Source organism: Lucilia cuprina, chromosome 3 (assembly GCF_022045245.1).
Source record: "Lucilia cuprina isolate Lc7/37 chromosome 3, ASM2204524v1, whole genome shotgun sequence".
NCBI classification, from domain to species: Eukaryota; Metazoa; Arthropoda; class Insecta; order Diptera; family Calliphoridae; genus Lucilia; species Lucilia cuprina.
This window is the reverse complement of record NC_060951.1, coordinates 47,241,537-47,265,409: the sequence shown is the minus strand read 5'-3', so window position 1 is coordinate 47,265,409 and position 23,873 is coordinate 47,241,537. Positions and strand designations below refer to the sequence as shown.

The following is a 23,873-nucleotide window of genomic DNA, read 5'->3' as shown; positions in this document are numbered from 1 at the left end:
TTTCCTATATGGTTGCAAGTTTTAAGGCTTACATTTCTCATAAATATTTTGACGTAGTCAGTCTCGTCTTTAATAAAATTACAATAACCAAAAACTCGTAGGTATAAAACGTAAAACAATGTAAATATGCAAACTAAGAAACGAAACAAAAATCAAAAACGCCTCTTAGTTAAGTATTCATTATAGTTACGAAAAAATAATAAAAGTTAAATAATATTCTTACATTCATATAAGGTTGCATTTATTAATTGAGGTCTACATACTACATACATCATATTTGTACTACTTGTAGTATTTATGTACTTTTACATGGCATTTGTTAATTTTTTGTTGTTGTGTTAGTTTATTAAAAAAAGGTATTCTGTTTACTACTTTTTTTGTCTTTTTGCTAAATATTTATTCATTATTATTCTTTTTTGTAATTCATGAACTGATTACCATGCGTAGGTGATTTTTTGAAAAGTAGTTTAAATTTCAGCTTTATTTAACTACTCACGTTACAAGCATATAATTTTGCACATGCGTATTAATCCAGTCTTAACAAAGACTTTTGGCAAAAAATTAATCACTTTTTGTACCAACACAGACAGATATATATGTATATATGTTATAGCTTTATGTGGGGTATATCTTTGTCAAATTTTTACACATACACACTCAGACCTTTAAAAGTATTGGTTAACAAAAAGTGGTGTTTAAATAATTAATTAATAATGTATGATTTCCTTTTTCGAAACTTTGGTAAATTAATTAAAGTTAAATAACATTTTCTGCGTGAGGTGTGTAGTATATTGAAGTGATACAAAATAACTGTGTGAGGAAATTACAACTTTATATATTGCAGAACAATTCTTTCTGGATTCATGCATTCAAATCTCGTTTTATGCAATTTTAAATTTCAAAATTCTAAAATATTTCTTTGCAAAAATTATATTTAGGAAAATTTTGTTCCACATATATATGTACAAGAAAGATAGGGAAAAGTAAAATAGTAAGATTGAAGATGGGAGGAAAAAGACCAGCCCTAATTGTCATGGACTGAAAAGGCATGTCGGCTAGGTGACGTCCTGATTAGTGTGCTTAACAAAGCTCACACCCATTCTGACAAGTTACTAAAGGTCAGAAGACGTTCCAATTGACAATTCGGGTAGATCGTTTGGCATGGTAACCAGATTTGCAGTGACCAGTAACAATCGATATCAGTCTATCTAGTTGTGGTCTTTGGGGACCAAGAAGATATTCAGATCTGTATAGATCCATTTGTGTCCGCAGCGCTCTAGTTCTTGACAGTTTTAAGTTATCTACCTCTTTATTGTAAGAACTCCCCAAAACTTAGCAGACCGAATTGCTAAGCATGGTGCCAGCTCTTGCCCTTTATATTTCCGTGTACCCTGACCCAAATTAGGATGATATTCGATTGTTTCGCCATCTCATTGCTAGACGTTTGGCATTTGTAGACAATTATAGATGTGGAAAACTCACCAATTAAGGACTTAATAGCTGCTTGACTATCGATATAAATCCTGTTAGATATCCGATAGTATCTTAGCCAATTTGGCACCCTTTTAATCGCTGATACTTCAGCCTGACGGATAGTAAATTTATCATTGAGTCGCAAAGAGATTTTCATACCAAATTCCTCAATGAAAATGCCACTACCAACTCCTTTCGTCGTCTTGGATCTGTCTGTATACACACGAATACAATTATTTGGCGGATGGAAATATTATCGAGACTCCGTAGAGATATTTTCATTAGTTATTATTTTTAGTATTATTTAAAACATTTCAATATTTTACATTTAGTGAATAAAATATTGAATTCGCTTTTTGAATAAATGGGTAAAAATTCTCTCCCTTGATTTTTAGTAAAATATAAATTTTTTGCTGAAAATTCCCTCTATGTCTAGAGTCGTAATTCTATGATTTGTAATACCAAAAGAGGAGTTACCATGATCATGTGGACCTACTTCGTAAAGAATTTTTGTGTGATTGTCGCTCGAAGTTTTGACTAACGAAGTCTCATAGGGTCTTAGTAGATGCATAGTCGTTTAAAAACAAAGATTATTTTTAAACATCAGTAAATTTTATTAAAAAAAAAACAATTCAATTTTTAAAATAAAAGATTGGGCTTTCAACTTAAAAATTTCGAAATTTCGAAAAATTTAAAATCTAAAACTATTCAGCAAAAACTTTGTAATTGCATTTACAAACGTATCCTAATTTTTGGTATTTTAATCACTTTGTAATATTTCGAATTTTGCTTAGATCAATTGTTTAGAAATGTAAACATAAGAAAATTAACTTTAGTGACTTAACTTAATAAATATGTGTATTTACTATTAATCTATAATAACTGTGGCTTATATATTTTTGATCCTCCTTAATATTAATTACATATTATGTGTATGCATAATTGTTAAGAAAAAGCTATAATTCTGAGAAAATACTCTAATTGTCAAGACAATAAAATTGATTTATCAAGATTACTTCTTCTATATAAACAGTCTTAAGATATTAAATCATTATTTTAAAAATAAAACACAATAATTATGATTAAAAAGTAACTCATAACAAGAATTTGATTATGAAACCATTTAATATAACTTTGTGAATTTCAGGTTTATTAAAATCTATTAAAATTAATAGTAAAATAGAAGCTTGTTGAACATTTTGAAATAGCAGAATTTAATGATATTTAATAGAATAGAAAAACTAAGATCGTTCTTATGTTAGTACGAAAAACATTTCTAAATTGATTCCTCCCTACCAGGGGAGGAGAAGTACTGATAAGCGTTTAAACGATTTAAAGTTTAATGTGTTTTATTTTTTATCTTTTCATTTTTTGTTCAGTTTTAAAATCAAATAGCCTTGTGTAGTTAGTTTAAGTTCGACTTAAATGAAATAGCAGGCAATAACAACAAAACAAAAAAAAACATTTATGCAAAGTTCAAATAACAATAAAGATCGTATTGAATTATAAATACAAATATTCAGTTGAAAATGAAACAACAACGACAAACCGACTACAAAAACAATACGATAATGAAGGTATTAAAAGAAAAAAATTTATATGAATCATTATTTGTGTTTCAAAAACAAAAGATAAAAAAATTCAAACAAAAGTCGACGCAAAAATTAAACAGAAAAAGTTAATAACTTCTCTGCCAAGAAAAAAAACGTAATAAGCAGAAGCTAGAGGCAATCGAAAAATTATAAAAATAGAAAATAGAAAAAAATTACTTAATGAGAATAGTAGCATAACAGTTGTATGCTTGTAAAGAAAACTAACGAACAGCTGTTAGGGAATTATGTAGTAAAAACTGGCAAATTCGCTTAAGAAGAAAAAAAAAACAATGACTTAGCAAACTGATAAAACACAAGCTGTGATATAAAATAAATTTTGCTTGATTTTGTTTTCATTATTATAGTAGATTTTAAAACTTAAAATTTTTCATTTTATTATTTTAAAGCAAATGATGCGTAGGTTGCATCATAGACTATGTATTTTTTTTTTTTGTACAGAGCTACTACTCATACTCATGTGTGTTTGTTTGTAAATTTAAGTTTGAATTAATATGAACTGAATGTTAAGTATCCAGTAACAAACCGCGTATAAAAGTATATGTCAGCACTTTAAAGGAATTACTTCATTACATATTTTAAACTTTACAAATTATGGAATTTAAGCTTCAATTTTTGAACATATCAGCTAGAGCTTATATTTTGAAGCTATATAGAAAATTCATTACATATTTAAATTTAACTCAAAAAATAAAAAACTTCGAAAATAAGTTCAAATTTTGAATTTTTTGCTGTTCGCTAAATCGCGAATTCACTAAACTGAGTATTCGTTAAACCGGGAAACCAGTGTATTTAAGTTCAAAAATAATTATTCCCTTTATGAAATTATATACCGCAAATAGAGAGAGTATTTTGGAAGGTTTCCCTATATTTACCATAGATATTTCATTGCCCAGTAATTAGCGTTAAAGGGCATTTCCCACGATCACACTTTACGCACCTAAAGTCTAATGAAAAAGTAAAATGAAATTCCATCCGTATAACAGAAAAGAGAATAAAAGTCGTATGATTTGTGTTTACACGATTGGTTTAAAACAATAACTAAATAAAATGTAAACAGCTGTTTTACATTTTTGTATGTATTTACATAAAAATACATCCTTAATCTAATACGACCTTCTAGTGAAGGGGGCCATACGACTGTTAAATTTTCCATCCGTATTGTCTCCCAATGTATGATGGTTTTATTACATATTGTGTTTAGACGATCCCATATGTACTCAAAATTTTGACAGATCGACTTGTGTGTTCGTGTAAAGCCGGCTTAAAATGTAATTTTTTAACCACTACTAGCGTTAATGTAATTTAATCAAGGTGGTAATTATGGACCGATCGTCATAAAATTTGTTGAAGAGATTGAATGTTCATCTCTCTACTCGCACACATAAGCGCATTTTGAGTTCAGAAATAAGAAATGAAAAGTCGTTTTCATTTATGTCGAATCTGGACAAAGGAGAACCAAGCACTCATATTCTATATGTATTCTACAAATAGCTTGACTTTAGGGAGTATTTACTCTTTGAAATAATTCAGTGTTCGTAATTATTTTCAGTTCCTTTTAAATATGTATATACAAATGCTTTATATTTTTCTTATATCTGTTGAACTCGTGGTAGTATGCAGCCAGTGAAACTAAAATTGGAATGCTTTTTGTATTAGTAAATACTTACTAAGTGTAACCATGTTTTAATATGAACTAGAAAATGTGATTTTTTTCGTAAATTACAAAGATTCTAAGAAAATTTTTATTTTACGAGACTTAGAGATCCCCATATCGATTTTTTTAAATCCCGAATACGGGGATCGCATAATATATATAATTCTGTGTTTCTACGATCAATATTTCGTAGACCCACAGAATGACAAAATAAATCGTTTTTATAATGGATCCACAAAATTTTAATTCGAAATACAACAAAAGTTATATTTTTATGATTCCTTATGATTTTCCTTCACTATTTTATTACATTTAAACTCTTTTCAAACATAATTTTGAAATTTTGTAAATTGTATGTTAAAATATAGAGAAAGTTTTAAAAGCTTGGAATCTAAGTTCTTAGATTAAAAAAAAACGATATAATTATTTTAAGCTCTGTTTTCGATCAACATTTTTTTATCTATTTTTATTCTTCATTTAAAAAAAATTTAGAATTGGAGGTGTATGAATGATGTTTTTGAAGCATTAGATGAGGGGTGTCATATTTTTTAATTGCTTTAAATATACTAAATGTGTTGGAGATCAACGCGTTTTACTTCAAAGATTTATAGTTACGAGTTTATATTGGATTTTTCTTCAATTTCATTCACAAAAAATTTTTGTATTTTTTTTTTACTTTTTGTTTTCTATAAAAACAAAGACTTGTGACCGGCTGCTGGTGGTTGTTGGCCTCTACAATTGAATAACTGCTTGCATATTAGTATATAAACTATAAAAAACCACTTGTACGAATATTTCTATTGATTTTAAGAGATATTATTTTCGTCATAGTACGAGAATTTTATGCATAGTTTAGTTTACATACATACTTGTATTATAGAGATATTACCAAATATGCAAAAACAAGATTTAAGATTAAGAGGCGTTTAATTTTAAGTGTAAATATTATGTTTTTTTTTGTATAGAAAATCTTAGAAACGTAAATAGGAATTAAAAGTTAATTCATTATACATATAAGTTACATTTTTATTTTATTATTAAAAAGATTTTTGTATAAAACTATAAAATTCTTTAAGGAAGTTTTTAATTATATATGTGGATTTAAGTAGGTATTTCAATATTCAGGATATTGGGGGTTATATTTGAGTCAAAAGAATTTCCGAATTCCGTATTTCATTAAATTATCTTTTAAATTGCGATCTGTAGCGTTTACGCACGGACATAGCTTAAATGAATCAGAAAGTGATTCTGAGCCGATTGGTATACTTTACCAAAATTTTTAGGTGTTACAAATATCAGCACAAACTCATAAATATTTTGACTGGTAGTATATCTTTTAAATCTGTTAAACGATATCCGGATGTGAGTTTAACGGGCCTTAAACTATTAAATAGTTAAGACTATAGTTCAAACTTTGGTTTAGACTATAGTCCAGATTATATCCTAACCATAGTGAAGACTTAAGATTTAGACTACAATACAGGTCTCAAATTACGCCAAACAATATTAATCAAAATCTCAATTGAATTTATATAGACTATAGTTCAGAATAAAGTTAATCTATAGTTAAAACTATATTTCAGACTATAGTTAATACTACAGTCTACTAAATATGGTTCACACTGTAGTCCAAAATCAATTTCAGGTTATAGATTATACAGAAAAACTGACCTACAGTTTAGACAATATTTAAGTGTTTAATTCAGACTAAAATATAGGCGCGGATCCAGTTCAAGTGTTTTTTTACTTATTTTCTTTTTCCCTTCCTCCTAATTTTTACATTTTCTATAAAAATTTTCGTTTTTGGAGCTGGGGAAATAGTTTTTTCCGTTTTTCACCCTCTGCATTTTAGGCACTAGTTTAGATTACTGAATACTATAGTCCATATTATAGACATGACTATACTATTTTAAAAATTTTCTGAATTATATCTAATGTCAATTGTAAATGGAGTTTTTGATAAAAAGGTTTATTTCAAATTACGTCGTTTTGCAATTAACAGCTCAACAATAAAAAAATTTATTTCTAATACTTGTTTCCATTTAAATCGGATAACTTTCTGAATTACCCAAATAACAACAATAAATTACCATAAAACAAATAGTAATTAAAAAGATTTTGCGAAAGTAGTTTTCTTACATTTGTGTTTCTGTTTTCATAAATTGTTATTTTGTTGCTTGAAATAAAATATTTCATTTAACAGGAAATATGTTGTTACAAATAATTTGACCATAAACGGAACCGAATATAAAATATGAAATTTTTTCGCTAAGAAAACAACAAAGAAAGCTATAATTAGAACATAATAAAACATGTTTTTTTGTTTTTTATTATTTTTTAAAAACTTTTTGTAAATATCTATCTATTTATCTTCTGTAAAGCAGCTAACTAAGTGCGGGTATCTTTCTATTTGTCTAATTTTTTTGTTAAACAAAAAACCATACAATCAGCCAAGTATATGGCATAAATTAACCTAGTTTGTTGTTAAACAAAAACAACAAACTAATTTTATGCAAATTTTGTTTTAAGTTTATTTATATAAAAATCAACAACAACAACATTTACGAAATATTTTTAAAATAAAAAGTGAAATAAAATCACACATACTTAATGAATGAAATAATTCTATTAAGAAAGCAAATAACAATAAAAGACATAAAAAACGTATGAAAGAAAAAAATCAAGTCAAATTCAAACAAATAATAAAACGACATTATTTAAATTTTTCTATTGAATAAGAGTATTAAACAATTTATTTATTTATTTGTTTTTTTTTCGCAAATTGTTTGTGAATAAAATATTTACTTAAAGAGATGACCAATCGGCAAGGAGGAGATCAGATTGCGACTGTTTAAGAAATTTAGTTTAGAATAGTGATGGGAAGTTCTAAAACTTTTAGTTAAAGAGTATTAATCGTTACTTTAAGTTAAAAATTTTAAGTTTGAAATTTATCTATACTTTTGATTTCTATACTTTGTAAACACTAATTAAAAAGAAAAAATTGAAAGAATATGATTTGTATATATTTTCAATAAATAGGCTTATTTATTAATCAATATTTTATTTTAAAATAATAAAACAAAACCAAACCAAACAATCGTGAAAAAACTTTCATATTTTTAAATATTTTAATCTTTATTATACAATTTCAAATTTATATTTGCCTTTTAGAGATAAATTTAAATAAATAACGGTGCAATGCTGTCATTTTATCTTTTAAAACTTATTTATTTTATCTCTTTGTGAAACATGTCCCCAAATTTACTATAGAATTAATTGTAATAGATATTTTCTCTTAAACAATATGAGAAATTAATCAAATTTTTAATGGCATAAACAAAACATTTTCTTTGTCCATATCATTTGAAAAGTTGTAGTAAATATAATTATTTATTTTTACTTTCTTCTTTAGAAAGAGTAAAAGAGAAAGAGAGCAAAAAAAAAAAACTAACAAAAAAGTTTAAAATCGTGTGTTGGCTATTACGGCCAAAAGCGTCTGTCTGCTAAAGTTTTTGTCTAATATACAACCAATTACGATATTTAATAGTTAACAGCAGTTAACAATAACAATTCAGTTACAAATAAGTTTGTTAATACGTTTTTTTTTTGCTTAAACTTATGTGGTTTATTGTTGTTGCTTTATAAAATGACAACGTTTTCGTGGTCGTATAAGCTTGTTTTTTATCTATAAAGGAAAAATTATTATGTGAATATATGTTTCGAAAACCCTATGACACGATCAGTGGTGTAGTTAATTGTTGTTGTCTTTTATTTTGTTGTCGTGCAATTAGGAACACTGTTAATCATTTTGGGCATCTATAAAAGTGTGAGGTGGCTTTTATTATTATTTTTTTAAGTTTATATGATCGTGTGTTGTTTTCGATCACTGCTCGTATTTACTTACCACTATTACACCATTTCCAAAGAGTTTTTAAAAATTAGAGAAACGGGTAGTTAAAAGATCATCCTAGAAGTTCTAAACTAGTTTTTTAACATGTGCTTGTTTTAGAAGGAAGTCAATCGTCAAATTACAGAATGAAAGTCAAAAAAACTAGTTCAAAAGATTTATAAGTCACTACATTTAAGGAGTAGGTTTTCACATTAATTGGTTTCAATTTCGTGTTAAATATATACAATTTTCAATATCACTTCAAATTCAGAACATGGTTTTATTTCGAAAGAATTAAAGCAAAATATGGAAATAATTCCAATTGCAATCGGAAATGTATTCTCTTATAGGAGATCGGATGATTTAGTTTTTCAAACATTTTGAATACAAAAGTTAAAATCACTTTCCTCTGAAAATATATGGCAATGTAATTGTGATTTCAATGGAAAAGGGCCTGTTAACTAAAAGGAAGAAAGTCTAAATAATATGTTTGAATACCGCTTACATAAGGTAAATGTCTGATTCAATAAACTAAGTACTACGATTGCGTACAAAATTGAAGAATGACAAATTTTGTGAAAATGTAACGGAAGTTCATTGAGCTACTGCAAACTGAAGGACAAATAGAGGAACTGAAGAAACGGTGGTCTACTAACTGATCGGTTGACGATTAAATCTGCGCAAATCTGTTGTTGAAGTTGTCAAAAAGAGATCGTAATTCATATACGGACTGATGATAGAATTTGTGTGGGCACATGCTAAAAAAATTGATCTTCTATATAAAGACTAATGTCTCTGTACTCCTATGTCGCTTATTACGACAAGGTTTACGTTAAAAAGTGTTATACACAATAAAAACAATGTATAGTATATTCACTCGTAGACCACAAGGTCCATTGTTTTAAGAATTTACTTTAAGGAATGAAGTTTCAAAAACAGAGAAGCAAGCAACACTACAACTAGCCAAGAAGGTGGTTAAGAGGATATATGAACGGACCCTTCTGTTCTTAAGGGGATACAACCTAGAATGTCTACCAAGTTCTCACACTAGGTAGTAAATAAAAATGAGAAAGAAATTACTCATTCCCTTGATGAAACCAAATAGATTGCGAGGGAAAAGTCCACAATTTTCCCTAATTCGTCGTGAAACCTATTCCTCCCCAACCATTTCAGTCTGAGATTCTGTGTCCTAGGAAATTGGCAAATAATATGCCCGATCGTCTCTTCCTCCTTATCTTCGCACAACCTTTAATAGTACGGTATACTACTGTCTCACTTAGTGGCAAATGTTCTAACTAAGCAGTGCCCAGTTAGAATCCCGTTAGTATTTTGGTAGTACCCATATCAAGTGTCCTGGCACTCAACACAATCTAAGAACAAACAACTTGAACATTCCTATATAATTAATCCGTTATCTATATAATTTTGCAATAAAAATAACAGATTTTTTCATTCACAACTCGGGATAGTTCGATTTTGTGCTTAATATGGACAGATAATGTCCTGTGCGTGGGTTGAGACACGACACAGTTATCTATCTATAAGAATTGGAAAACTAACTATCTAAAAACTTTAAAGAAAAAGAGAGTTAAAATTAAACAATCTAGTTTTCAAACTTAGATTTTTATACATACAACCTTTTTTAAGAAATGGTTTAACTCTAAGAAACATTCGTCAAACTGTGCACCATGTGACGTTTTCTTAATATTGCTGCGTTTTTTTAAACGTTGTTTTTATTGTGTTTTCACATTTTTTAAAAAGTTTTTAATAACTACGCTCATTATTAATAAATAAAGCTTGTTAATTCTTCTTTATTTGGTTCGTAAGTGTAATTTCTATAAATTTGTGCGATTATGTGGCTGTTTTCTTTTCAATGTTAAACGAAAAAAGTTGACACCAACCAACATACTCTTGTAGCATATAATAGAAATTGTTTCAAATGGTTAAGCGAGTTGTTTCTATGTTTGTTGATTTATTACCACGATTTAAATTTTGTTTAATATCCATACGAACCCCTTTTTGTTATGGTTGAGAAAAGGTTAAAAGTGAAAAATATTAATTTTGTTTTTTCTCTTTCACATTTTAAAAAAGACACTTTCTTTGCTTTTATTATGATTATTTTAAAATAGTTTTCTTTTTTATTGTTTTTTTTTTTTTTTAATTTGGGGCGTATGAGACATGTTCTTTTCTAAATCTTTTTCGGGTGATAAATGTTTATTTGAATGCATTTATTTGTACATACTTTTAGGCTTCTGGCGTTTCTTTGTAATTAAATTAATTGCAGTTGCTTAAAGTAATTAAAGTTTTTGTAAAATTAGGGTGATATGTATTACAAAAGTTTTTTATATAATTTAAATCTCTTCAGTTACTTCAAGTAATTCAATACTTTATTGTTCTAGATATATTTAAAGAGTTTTTATACAAAAGCTGAAACCTTTTATCAATTCCTAAGCCAAAGACCTTTTTCCTCGTTACATTTGCTGCATGTTTCATAAATTTCATAAACAGCCTTGAACTTCATAATTTAATATTTTAAATTATAGATATTTTCATAGTTTACCAACATGCAGCGTGTACAATTTAAATAAATAAAAACACCTTTGTACCCAATGACACGATAATAATTATTCAACAAATTTAACAAAATCTTATCAAATATTTTAATCTCACGCAAGCCTTAAGCAAAAAATTAAAACAATAACAATTATCTTTTAAAAGTATTTAACATTTTATTTATTATTTTTAATAATAATTTTCGAATTGAAGTAAAAAAATAAACCAGTCTAAAACCAACGATCTAAACAAATAAAATCCCTAATTGAAAGCAAAGTATAGAATACAGGGATAGATCAAATTATTTACAATTTAGCTGAAGTATCTTTAAGATCAACATAGGCGCCAGTTATAACATCCTTAGCAGTCTCTACAATGCTGGTTTTGAAATGAATACGTTTACCTTCCTTCCACATATCGACCTTCAATGTTTGTCCCGGCAATACGGGAGCGGCAAAACGTACTTTTACGGCCTTAAAGAGTGCTGAATTATTGTTGGCATATTTAGCTAAAACAGCGCGCACTGAGAAACCCAAAGAGCAGAGACCATGTAAAATGGGAGTCTTGAAACCAGCAATAGCCGCAAAGTTGGGATCAATGTGTAGAGGGTTTAAGTCACCAGACAAACGATAAAGAGCAGCTTGATCTTCTGAGGTTTTATATTGCACAGAGGCATCAGGTTTGCGGCTAGGATTGGGCACAGTTGGTACTACACCCTCCTTGGGATTCTTCTTACCACCAAATTTACCGGCACCCACCACAAATATGGAGCTTTGATTCTTCACCAACAAACGGCCATTTTCGTCATAAGAATCACAGCTAGTTACTACAACAGCTCCAGAACCCTTATCCATAACATCAAACACCTTGCCATTGGTATTCAATTTACCACTGGTGGGTATATCATCGCAAATTTCCAAATATTGTTCACCATGCAAAATGTTAGTCAAATCAGCTTTACCATCAGGCAAAGCACTGGAAACCAAATTAGTGGTCATGCTAAGCAGAAGACCAGGCATAACAAAGAATGAGGGAATGGCTGTGAAATCAGGATCATTTTCATACAAGAATTTCAAGTCACTGGGATTCTTGACAGTAGCGCCAATACCCAAAGCATACAAAATCAAATCCTTTGAAGCAAAATTGAAAGTATCCTCAATACCGCCAATTTTACCTTCTTTAAGATTTTCCAAAACTTCTAACAAAGTGCCAGAGGCTTCACCAATGGCATTCAAATGTTTGGCATCCCTCATATCAGTGACTTTAGACCAAACATTCTTGACATATTCAGGTGTAATTGTGTCCTGTTCAATAGAGGTACGCAAAACGCAACCTTTACCGCGTACCATGTGGACCTTGGTAGCCCAACCAGCAGCACTTTCAATATAGGAGCCTTAAAATTACAAAGAAATGTAAATTATTGCAATTGTTACACAAAAAAGAACTCTCAAACTAACCTGTATCTTCACAAGATTCATGACACAAATAGGCCACTACGGGAGCAATCAATTGTGGCTTCAATTCATTGAACAATATATCGGGTAAAATTCCCTCAGTCATGCGACTGGCTGCAGTGGGTACAATAACATTGCAGTGTATATTATTTTTGGCGCCTTCAATGGCTACGGTATTGGCCAAACCCACTAAACCCATTTTGGCAGCCGAGTAATTGGCTTGACCAAAATTACCATAAATACCGGAATTTGATGAAGTCATAATAATACGACCATAATTCTGTTTCTTCATATGAGGCCAAGCTGCTTGGGTAACCTTAAAACTACCCTTCAAATGGACATCATTAACCAAATTCCAATCTTGTTCTGAAGTCTTTAAAATACTACGATCACGTAAAATGCCAGCATTATTGATGATAATATCTACACGACCATAATATTGAATGGCGGTTTCTACAACTTTATCACCATCTACTACGGAGTTGTAATTAGCTACGGCCTCACCACCTTTGGCTTTAATTTCATTAACCACCAAATCGGCTGCACGTGTGGAGGCACCCTCACCATTATGGGCACCACCCAAGTCATTTACCACTACCTTGGCACCACGGGAAGCCAAAAGTAAAGCATATTCACGACCCAAACCCGCACCGGCACCAGTCACAATAGCTACACGTCCATCAAAACGCAATTGTTCAGCGGCCATTTTTTCAATTTTCTGTTGTTATTGTTGCTCTGGTCTAAAACAAACTGAGTACAATTTTAAACTGTAAAATTAATTGAAATGAAAAAATTTTATTTAAGTTTGCAAATATATTCAAATACAAGAAATACAGGCCCGTCAAAGTTCAGTTTTGTTGTCCACATATACTAAACAAAATAGCCGGAGTAGACGATAATATTTTGCAAGTGTATTTGTATATTTGTGGAACCGGTGTATTTAATGATAAATCGAAGAAGAGCATATACAATTACATATTAGCTTTTGCGATAAGACTTTTTATTTTATAGATTATTTCTCTATACTGCAGAGCTGTAAAATTTGAGTTCTTGGGGTTTTCTTTGTTAAGAAAAAGTTAACGTAACATGTGAAATGGAATGGCAAAAAGGGAAAATGTTATAAAAGATGAGTTTATAATAAAATTTCAAAAAATTTTGAAAACGAGGGCCGAAATGATCGATACCTTTTTTAATATATTTCTTGTTTGATATCGAATGTCATAATCTAATATTATGTCATGGAGGTCTTCTTATAAGCGGCCTAAAAAGTTGCATACAAAATTGTTCCTTTGTTCTTTTTAATCATACATAAAAAAATGTTATTTGAAAAAAAGAATGACAGTTTTTGCTAATTGATAAGAAATGTGTGTATATATAATTATTATCCTATTTTGATAACAAAAAAGTGCTAGTCATTACTAGATAGTAAAATCTATTGATATACTGGATATACTGGATACTGGATCTAGTGACTCTATTGATATACTGGAGCACCGTAGCAACGTGGGGTGGATTTCACTGTTCTCTTGATACTAGAAATTAGGAAATAAGAAATTAGGGAACTTGTTCCAGAAATCAGTATATTTTAGAGTAACACCCGTCTTTATTCATGGACACACCCATTTGTGGTAGATTAGCCAGTAGAATGCACAACTTCACTACACAGTCAAAATTCATTCTTCATTAGCACTGTTCGTATGTAGAATAAACTTCCTGCTGAAATATGTCCTATCACTTTTGATAAAAAAAACATTTTAACTATTCACTAACACTACTCGCTCTATCCACCTTCCCACATCCTATTTTCCTAGTTCCAATACAATGTTTCGCATAAGTAGGGTCGTCTCCTGAGTGCTGGTCCAATAAAAAAAGTCAAGTAAAATTTTCCTAAAAGACCACTACAATCTATAAATACATTTGTCTGAACGTTTTATAGTTTTCATATTTTTTTTGGTTAATGCTTGGAGTTTTCTTAAGAGTATTTTGAATTTAATTGTAACGTATTTTAGTTGGGGACTTGGCTCAGGATAGGCTCCTTAAAGGCCGAAGTGTACTTCTTTAGTTTTGATGTGTAACACACATTCTCCTTTGAAACTAAGGGCGGGTTTTTCTGATAAAGATAATTTTCATTCTTTAGTTAAACCTGGTTTAATATGTGTTTTGTGTTTTTCAGTAAAGTTATTTATTATCTAAGTCTAAGGGCGGGTTTCTTACTACTCAGTTAAACTAGGCTTAACTTGCTGTAAGATTAAACTCCGAACAAATTTAGGCGGACTTTAACCGATGATTGTGTTTTTCAGTTTTAGATTTATGCTCTGTTAACTTTGTTAGTATTGCCAACTTTTCACTCAAAAACATATACAATGAACAGCTGTTTTTTTGCAAACAATACATTTGTAAAATGGAAAATTTTGGAAAAATGTTAAATAAACATTTAAAACAATAATAAATAAAAGAAAAGAAATCAGAAAATTTCAATTTACTTAATATATTAAGTTTTTGTTCTTCCGAAATCATTGTTTTATTGTTTTTGTTCATTGTGTTTTCTCACTTATAACTTGAGTTTAATTGGCCAATTACACTCAGTTAAACTAAGATAATTAGTAACTTTACTGATAACTGAAAAACACGAAACATATATTAAACTAGGTTTAAACAAAGAATGACGATGTTATAAGTGAGTGAGTTATAAGTCCGCCTAAATTTGTTCCGAGTTTAATCTAACAGCAAGTTAAGCCTAGTTTAACTGAGTAGTGAGAAAAACACCCAAAGTAACAAACTAAATCGGTACAATGTTCAATTTTACAATCTGTAATTGTTTTTGAAAAGTTTATCAATAAAGTCATCTATTGAATTACTCGTTTCATAATTTAACAATAAGTTTAGCTTTAATTAAAGCTTAATATTTCCAAAATTATTACATTAATTTTTTAATTAAAAACTTTATTTTTGCACCACTATGCAATGTACAAAACTATATGAAAAGTTTTTTTTTTCAATAGCAAACAAGTTCGATTCAGCCAAATATTATAATTTTATAGTTGTAAACGAACATGCTGGAAACTAAAGAAATTTATTACTTGTTTTTGTTGTTATCACCAACTTTTGTTTTTTGTAATATGAACTTTGTTCCTTTGTACAATTTTCGAACCATTGGAGTAAAATCAATTAATGGGACGCGCACCAATAAATTTAATCCAAATGTTGAATAATTAAATATAAATTTAATATAAATATATTCCTAACACGTTTAATAACTTTTTGAATCATTTAATTAAAAAGTTTTTAAAATTGTTTTTATTGAAAACAAACGAAACTTATGAAAAGCCGGAGAGGTGTGGAGGGTGTGTCAACACAAAAACTTACCAATATAGTATGATTTTACTTTATTTTTGGCAAAACAATAGAAATTCCTTTTAAAATCTTTGTGATTGAATAGTTTTTGCCTTAATTACAATTGCAAAAGCGATAATTAAAAAAACATGAAATCAAAATTGCGAAGTACAACTGGAATGACCGACCATCTACAACTTGATTGAATTTGACGAATGAATAAAAATAAACAAGAAAAAAGATACTAAGACCTAGAAAAGCTAATAATTTGACATTTTCTTTTAGTGCAGTTTTCGTTTACAAAACTTTAAACATATTGAAATGTGGCAACTTTAATATGGTTTGTGTCTTTACTAGTTTTTTTCTTTATACACCTTTAATATTTCACCACTTTAGACATGTTGTAACATTAAACTATAGGTTGCAAACGAACTTCAAATATAGTTTAAACAGTGGAATGCTATCGATTAGATAGAAATTGTAGTTTTTGAATTTACTATAATTTTAAATCAAGTGAGAGAAATGGTACTTTTCAATTTTCTATAATATGCAACCAAACATACGAGCTAAAACGATTACTATTGAATGGGAATCTATAAAATGTTTTAAGTAATTATACCCTACACCACTATAGTGGGGAGGGTATTATGCGTTTGTGCTGAAGTTTGTAACACCCAAAAATATTGGTCCTAGACCCACCTTAAAGTATACCAATCGCCTCAGAATCACTTTCTGAGTCGATTTAGCTATGTCCGTCCGTCCGTCTGTCTGTGTCCATGTAAACCTTGTGCGCACGCTACAGGTCGCAATTTTCAAGATAATTTGATGGAATTTGGCACATACTCTTTTTTGGTTCAAGGACGATCGCTATTGAAAATGGTTTAAATCGGTCCATTATTTCTCCTAGCCCCCATACAACCGTACCCTCCGAATCGGGCCTTTAGGATCATAAGTACGTTAAATGTTTTATAATGTCAACGAAAATCAGCAAAAATTAGTTTTATAGAACAATAATTGAGAATACTAATTTTTATTGTGATCGGGCCTCATTTGACCCTACCCCCATACAGACACCTCTTCAGAAAATGACTTGATGGTCAAAGTTAACTTATAATTACTTATAAAACGATTAAAATCTACATAAATGACTTTGTAGTAGACGTTAATTCATCTACCAAAATTTATAAGGATAGGCCCATATTTACCCCTTCTCCCCTATGAGCCCTCTTGTAGAAAATCTCTCTTTTTTGTCAACAATAAGTAAAAATATTCCATAATAAAACAAATTAAATGCTTTATTTAAAAAAAATTCAAAATTGTAACATACTGACTGGTGTAGGGTATCATATGGTCGGCAATGTTCGACTATAAATTCATACTTGTTTTTTTATAGTTTTCGTTTTTGATTTTTTGTGTATAATAATTAACTAATCGTTATTTTTTTCCTTATTTCAGACTCTGGGATGTTCGCAATCAAAACAGTTGCATGAAAATCTATCGTGGTCATATATCACATGTTAACTCTGTAAAATTTTCACCGGATGGCCTTTGGATTGCCTCGGCTGGCACCGAAGGTTCTGTCATCATTTGGGATATACGTAAGAGTAAACAGATTATGGAATTTTGTGATCAACCAGCTGGTGCTGCTATAACCTGTATACAATTTCATCCATTTGAATTTTTACTGGCTGTGGGTCGTGTTGATGGCACCGTCTGTATATATGATTTAGAAACAAAATCACGTATAACACAAACAGATTCGACTAGTTTATTTTATCGTCATCCCATTAAATGTATAACATTTAGGTAAGTTGGTGTTTTTTACTAAGTTATTTTTGTAAAGTTCAAGTGAATAGTAAAATCGGTGAAATATTAAACCAACTAAAGATTTTTCAAAATATTGGAATTATATGCAAAGCATGTTCCTCTCTTTAAACAGTCAATGCCTTTTAATATTCTAGTTTTGATTAGACTAATTGTTCTTTAGGTTTACTAAATGGAACTTAAACATCCTTTCTAAATGTTTTCTTTTAAAGTTTTGAAAAAAATTTTTACCTTATAAAGGTACTGATTACAGTATTTACCCATTTACTTCCAAATATTTGGTCAAATAAAAATGTTGAATGTTAATGTGTCATTTCTATTTTAGTGAAAATGGTGAATGTTTGTTTGTGGGCACAGCAGCTGCTATTTCAGTAATTGGTTGGGAACCAGATCGAGAATTTGATCATATTAAATCGGCTTGGACAGCATTGGGTGATATGAAAATTGTCAACAGAAGATTGGTAAGTTTTTTTTTTAATTTATATAATAAATACATTTTTAATAAAAAATCAAATTTTTAATAGCAAATAAAATTTAAAAAAAATTTTTATTTTTATAAAAAAATCGATTATTAGTGAAATTTTGAACTTTTGATTTTTTACTGAAAACTAAATCTAAATTTTAATAAAAAGTCGAATTTTTAATGAAAAATCAATTTTTTATTGAAATAGTGATCATTTAGTAGAATCCGTATTTTTAGTAAAAATAATATTTTTTGTAAAAAAGTCCAGTTTTGAGGAAAAATCGGATTTTAGTAACAAAAAAAATTGTATTTTAGGATAAAAACATAAATTTTACTTGGGAATTGAAATTGACAAATTGTTCAAAATAAACTATTGCAACTTGACTATTCCATAAAATCATTATCTGTATATGTTATTTAAATTTTAGATTTGTGGCTCCTTTGAACAGGAATACGTTAGCATTGATGCTCTCAGTGTTAACCGAGTATTCCCCTTTTATAATCCATCTAACAATACCGCCCCCGCCTTTAATCACAACTCAACCACACGAAAAAGTTTTTCGCGAGGCAATCAGAAGTTAAGACTTTCGATTGGTGGTACAAAACCGTCCAGATTGGTGGAAGAAAATGAAGATAATCGTAGCCCGAGTTTAGATGGTCATTCGTCGCCAAATCTCAGCTTAGAATTGGTTGATGAATCTGCCATAGATCCTGCAATGCAAACACCCACATTACCGTCCGTTTCTACACATCCTCTCAATGGTCATGGAGGCAATTCAATAAATATAACCCTAACAGATTTTGAAACAAGCTATACGTCAATGGGAGGCAGTAGTGGTGGTGTTAATGTCCCCTTGAAAAAACTATCATCTTCACCTTATCATTTTCCCACTATAGCTTCAAGCACAGCATATTCATCATTTGGTGGTAGTAGTTTGGGGGCCTTAAATTTTGATGGCCCCAGCTCATTGAAAATGCCCGGAGAACGGGGAGATATATATCAATATGAACGTTTTGTAGATCCTTTTAATCAGGATTCCGAAATAAATTTCAATGAAAGTTTCCCGCCTGTTATAACAAATTACGATAATACCGAAATGGTTGAAGATTTTCCAGTCAATACAAATCTTCATCAACCGCCCGGTTCGACAGGCCCAATAAATGGCACCAGCAATTCGGTGAGTTCCACAACCAGTTCGTCGAATTTCGCCCATCCGCCTCCGAAGACAGCTAAACCAAAAACAACATCGCACATTACAAAACGCACTACCCAGGTAACGAGCGGTGGTGGTGGTGTTAAGAACAGTGTTTCCTCCACCTTTCAACAACGCAATAAACTATCGCAAGTATCATCCGTCAGCACAACTGAATTGCACAAAATGGATGATAATATGCTTATTAAGAAATCCGCTTCATCACATATTGTTGTAAATAAAAATAAGGCACATGTGAATAAAGAGAATGCACGTAATAAAAATATCACTGTGCAAATAATAACTAAACCTCCTACACGTTCACGTACTTCGTTGGAATTGAGATCACCGCAAAAGCAAGCACAGCAATCGGCGGCACAAAGACAGACACAAGTAAGTAGTGTGTGTGGGTGTGTGCTAGTTATTGTATAGAAAAATATTATATATCTTCCATTGATTCATTTAGTTACTTATATATCAGGCATGGAAAATTTTATTTTAAAATAGTACTCAGTTTTTTTCAAAAAATATATTTCAAAATGTCCTTTAAATTGTGTATGAATTAGCCTATTGACCAGTCTGTGGACTAATCTGTTGACTAGTCTTTGGACTAGTCTATTTTTTTCAAAGTCATTAAGTATCGAAATTAATAATAGTACTGAATTTTTTATGCCTGCTATATAAAATAAAAAGGAAGTACTGTTTGGAGATTTAATTGATTTCATGTGATTTTTATTTTTTATCCAATTAAAAACTAGAAAAATCTGTATTTTTATCAGATATAATAAATATGTTCAGTAAAGTCTTTATAGAAATTATATAAGTTGAATCATTTGTACTTCCTTTTTATAATTGTATAAGAAACAAATCCTTAATACTAAAATAAATTTGGTTTCTGGTGTTACGTATAAAATGGTGTTGTTGTTGTACATATGAATTTATATTGTATGCTATAAAATTGTATTTTTTTTGCTTTTTCTCTTCTTTTTTTAAATTATAGCGCCTTTCTAGTTACAACATGGATACTAGTAATGGCTCTGCAAATGTGTGTATTTATTTTATTTCATTATTTTCATTAATTTTGTATGTTTTTTTTTTTTGTTTAACCCAATATTGAATATCCTAATAGTTTTTGTTGTAATAATATAAAAAAAGAATGCATGTTTAAACTTAGTGTAATTGTTTATTAATTATTCAATTTGGGTTTTAAAATATTTCTTTTGTAAGTGATACTAATTTTTTGTAAATATATACTTTCTCTTAGATTCCTATTAGTTATCGTCCAGATCCGTCTTTACTCAGCCAATCGGGTGTGAATCAAAAAAGCTTTAATAATAGTCGTCATGGTATTGATGATAATGTACCAGAAATTGAAATGTTATCAGCAACACATGAACAAGTTTATCAGGAATTAAGTAATCGCAATGCAACTTTACAAATTATACGAAATTCAACAAGGTATGTTAAAAGATTTTTAATTTTTTTTAATAATAATTACATAATTTTAATTGAAATTAACTTTATATGATAAAAAGTCCGTTTACATTATACCACAAGTAATATAATCTGTCAAAATTTTGTTTAGAAGAGATATAATGGCATAGCCCAAAAGCAATATGAGAGAGAATATTAATGAAAAATTTGACAGCCTTCATTTTTTAAATGATTAAAAATACAAGAAAGTTTCATTTGATAAAGGCTTTTATTCTGTTTTTTAAAAATACGAATGGATTTTCATTTGATTTTTCATAAGTCTTACGTAATGTCTCATAGTCTAAAAATACTTTTAGATAATTAAGATAACATGGGAAGTGCTCGTATTTACTTAAGCAGAAGTAATTGGTAGAATCAGACAGAAAGTCAAATAATTTTAAAAATTAAAAAGAAATTGTGATATGTGAAATAAAATAAGAAAATTAAAAAAATGTAAATAGAAAACTTAAGTGATAAGCAAAAGAAAAAATTTAAGAAAACCTCAAAAAGTTGTAAAAACATATTAAGTTCTCTTAAGAAGCAAGTTTAATTTTAGGAAGGTATATAAAAAGGAGTAAGATTGTAATAATTTTAACACACTTTTGTTAAAATTATAAGTTTTCAAAAATATAACATAACACACATTATTAATTATTGTGTTACAACTGTTCCATTATATGTAGTAAATTGCAATTTCCTTTGAAAAATTGCCAGCTGTTACAGTTGTTTTTAACATAATAATCTTAAGCCCTGTGGATCTTAGATCGAATAATCTTTGAAGTTAATCAATTCAGAAATTCATTTCAGAAATTTGCCTTTTTTTTAAATATTTTTTTTTCTAAAAAAACACGTAGCTTTCCTCATCCAATCGTCCAGATTGGCGAAAGAAAATGAAGATAATATTATGTATTAATTATATTTAATATCTGTACAAAAATTGTGGTGCCTTAGCTCCTTTGTTGGTAAAACATTAAGAAAGTCAGTCTCGTGGACGTAAATTCTAAGAAATTTTCAATCAATGTTCATGAGGAATGTTATATCCTCACGAACATTGATCGCCTCAAAATATTTGGATATTATTTCGGGGAAAGCCTGACAATTGCATAGAAAGTGCTCCAAGGTTTTACTGTCCCTTTACATGCTCTGTATTCGTCTGAATCCGCAAGTCAAATTTTGTATACATTTTGATTAAATATTATGATACTAACCATATACTCAGTTTGTGGAGGATTTTCTTCCTATTTTCATTTGGGTCGCCCTAAGGGATCTTTGTGGTTTCACCCACGGTTTCATTCTAAGACCTCTTTTGAAATTCTCTCACCTAAATTTTTAGTTCTGCGCACGTTGCATCAAATGGTTTTGCGTAATCTTATGAAATTCTTCCGCTCTTTCGTTGCCGGCGGTTGTCTGTTACCCATATGCTGTAAATCTTAAAATTCTCGTATATATTTGGATATAATTTCGGCGAATGCCTGACAATTGCATAGAAAGTGCTCAAAGGTTTCACTGTCCCTTTACATGCTCTGCATTCGTCTGAATCCGCTGGTCGGATCTGTATACATTTTGAATAAATATTATGATACTATCATAGACTCATTTTGTGGAGGATTTTCTTCCTATTTTCATTTGGGTCGCCCCAAAGGATCTTTGTGGTTCTACTCACGTTTCATTCTAAGACCTCTTAGGAAATTCTCTCACCCATATTTTAATTATGCAGAATGTTGCATCAAATAGTTTTGCGACGCTTTATGAAATTATTTTGCTCTTACGTTGCCGACGGTGGTCTATTACCCATATGCTGTAAATCTTACCTCTAGAAGAGTGAATATTATGAAGATCTAAATTTTAAATTTTAATGCAACATTAAATTTCTAGTAAAAACTTATTCATTCAATTTTAGTAAAAATTTTATTTTTATAAAAAAAAATTCACTTTTTAGTGAAGAATTGAGTTTTTAGTAAAAAGTTGAATGTTTGTAAAAAATATTTTTTTTTTTTTTAAAAATTACATTTATAAGCAAAATTTTTAGTGAAAATTAAAAATTTTGGTGAATTTTGATTTTTTGGTGAAATTTTGTATTATTAGTGAAACATCGATTTTTATTAAATAAAAATGTGATTAAAAATTTTTTGGTTAAAATTTACATTTTAGTGAAAATTCAAATTTTTAGTGTAATTTAAAATTTATAATAAAAATTGGTATTTTAAGTGAAACTTTTAAAATTTTCTAAAATTTTGAGAAATTTCAAAATTTTATTTTAATGAGATTTTCGAAAAAACTACGCTGATTTTGTATCCATCAGTATTTCTCCATCACATTAAATTTCGAGATATTATGTCCTATAGTTTGAACAAAATCTTCATTTACCGTATTTGGGACGTTGTAACAGAGCAAAGACATCATTCATTTCTAATTTTGTTATGTCAACGATAAGTTCAATCTGTGGACTTTAAAACAAATAAACGTTTTACTTCTGTTATATATTCTCTTAATTATTCGAGTTATCTGATGCCTGATTCGATTTTAAGCACAAAACAATAATTAAGTTAAAATAATTTTTAAAGTAAAACTGTAGTTGTTAGTGTGGTTGCTTATCAGTCTTGGGATGGTGGGCTAGTTTTCACCAGACAGATTTACTATTCACTCATCATCCTTCTCGGTTAGGTTAGAATATAATAAGTAGTTGTATAGTGGGAAAATAAATAATCAAATATTAAGAGTATATAGGACATAAAGTTGTTAATAAACTTTTCATTTATGCGCGAAATGAAAATAAGTGTGTTAAAATGCATTCGATCTCATTCCTTAAAATCTATGAAAGAGTTACATATTAATAAATTATACAGTTCATACAAAGTTATCGTTGAATACAGTCGTGCTCTTTAATAACTGCATCGCGCGTTTATAGGCAAATTCTTTACAGTCTGCTCTCTTTTCATTTATTATTTAAT

At 29.3% G+C, this 23,873-nt stretch overlaps 2 protein-coding genes across 5 annotated transcripts in view; one reads left to right on the top strand and one right to left on the bottom strand.

Moving 5' to 3' along the window:
- The window catches only part of LOC111686880 (katanin p80 WD40 repeat-containing subunit B1), a 33,432-nt gene that overhangs the window by 8,551 nt on the left and 1,008 nt on the right, over window positions 1-23,873 (top strand). Inside the window, exons 4-8 of one of the 2 annotated variants that reach the window (XM_023449277.2) lie at window positions 17,425-17,775; window positions 18,119-18,254; window positions 18,685-19,842; window positions 20,450-20,494; window positions 20,714-20,907. In XM_023449277.2, the coding sequence (XP_023305045.2) occupies window positions 17,425-17,775; window positions 18,119-18,254; window positions 18,685-19,842; window positions 20,450-20,494; window positions 20,714-20,907 (1,884 nt within the window). The remainder of the gene's footprint in view (window positions 1-17,424; window positions 17,776-18,118; window positions 18,255-18,684; window positions 19,843-20,449; window positions 20,495-20,713; window positions 20,908-23,873) is intronic. The other variant, XM_023449284.2, reaches the window with a different exon arrangement.
- LOC111686897 (peroxisomal multifunctional enzyme type 2) lies at window positions 11,334-16,182 on the bottom strand. Of its 3 annotated transcripts, none has more exons than XM_023449294.2 (3): window positions 16,003-16,182; window positions 12,640-13,403; window positions 11,334-12,575 (listed from the first exon to the last, which is right to left on the bottom strand). In XM_023449294.2, the coding sequence occupies exons 2-3, from the start codon at window positions 13,340-13,342 to the stop codon at window positions 11,488-11,490; spliced, it is 1,791 nt and encodes a 596-aa protein (XP_023305062.2). In that variant the 5' UTR covers window positions 13,343-13,403; window positions 16,003-16,182; the 3' UTR covers window positions 11,334-11,487. The 3 variants fall into 3 exon arrangements, with proteins under 3 accessions (XP_023305062.2, XP_046803663.1, XP_046803664.1); XM_046947707.1 differs by having other exon boundaries at window positions 12,640-13,386; XM_046947708.1 differs by having other exon boundaries at window positions 12,640-13,376.

What these genes read in the sequence shown, in the direction of transcription:
- LOC111686897 (XM_023449294.2), bottom strand. Translation starts at nt 13,342, where the DNA reads ATGGCCGCTGAACAATTGCGTTTTGATGGACGTGTAGCTATTGTGACT. An exon ending in TGAATCTTGTGAAGATACAG is followed by an intron (nt 12,576 to 12,639) that starts GTTAGTTTGAGA and finishes TGTAATTTTAAG; the next exon opens with GCTCCTATATTGAAAGTGCT.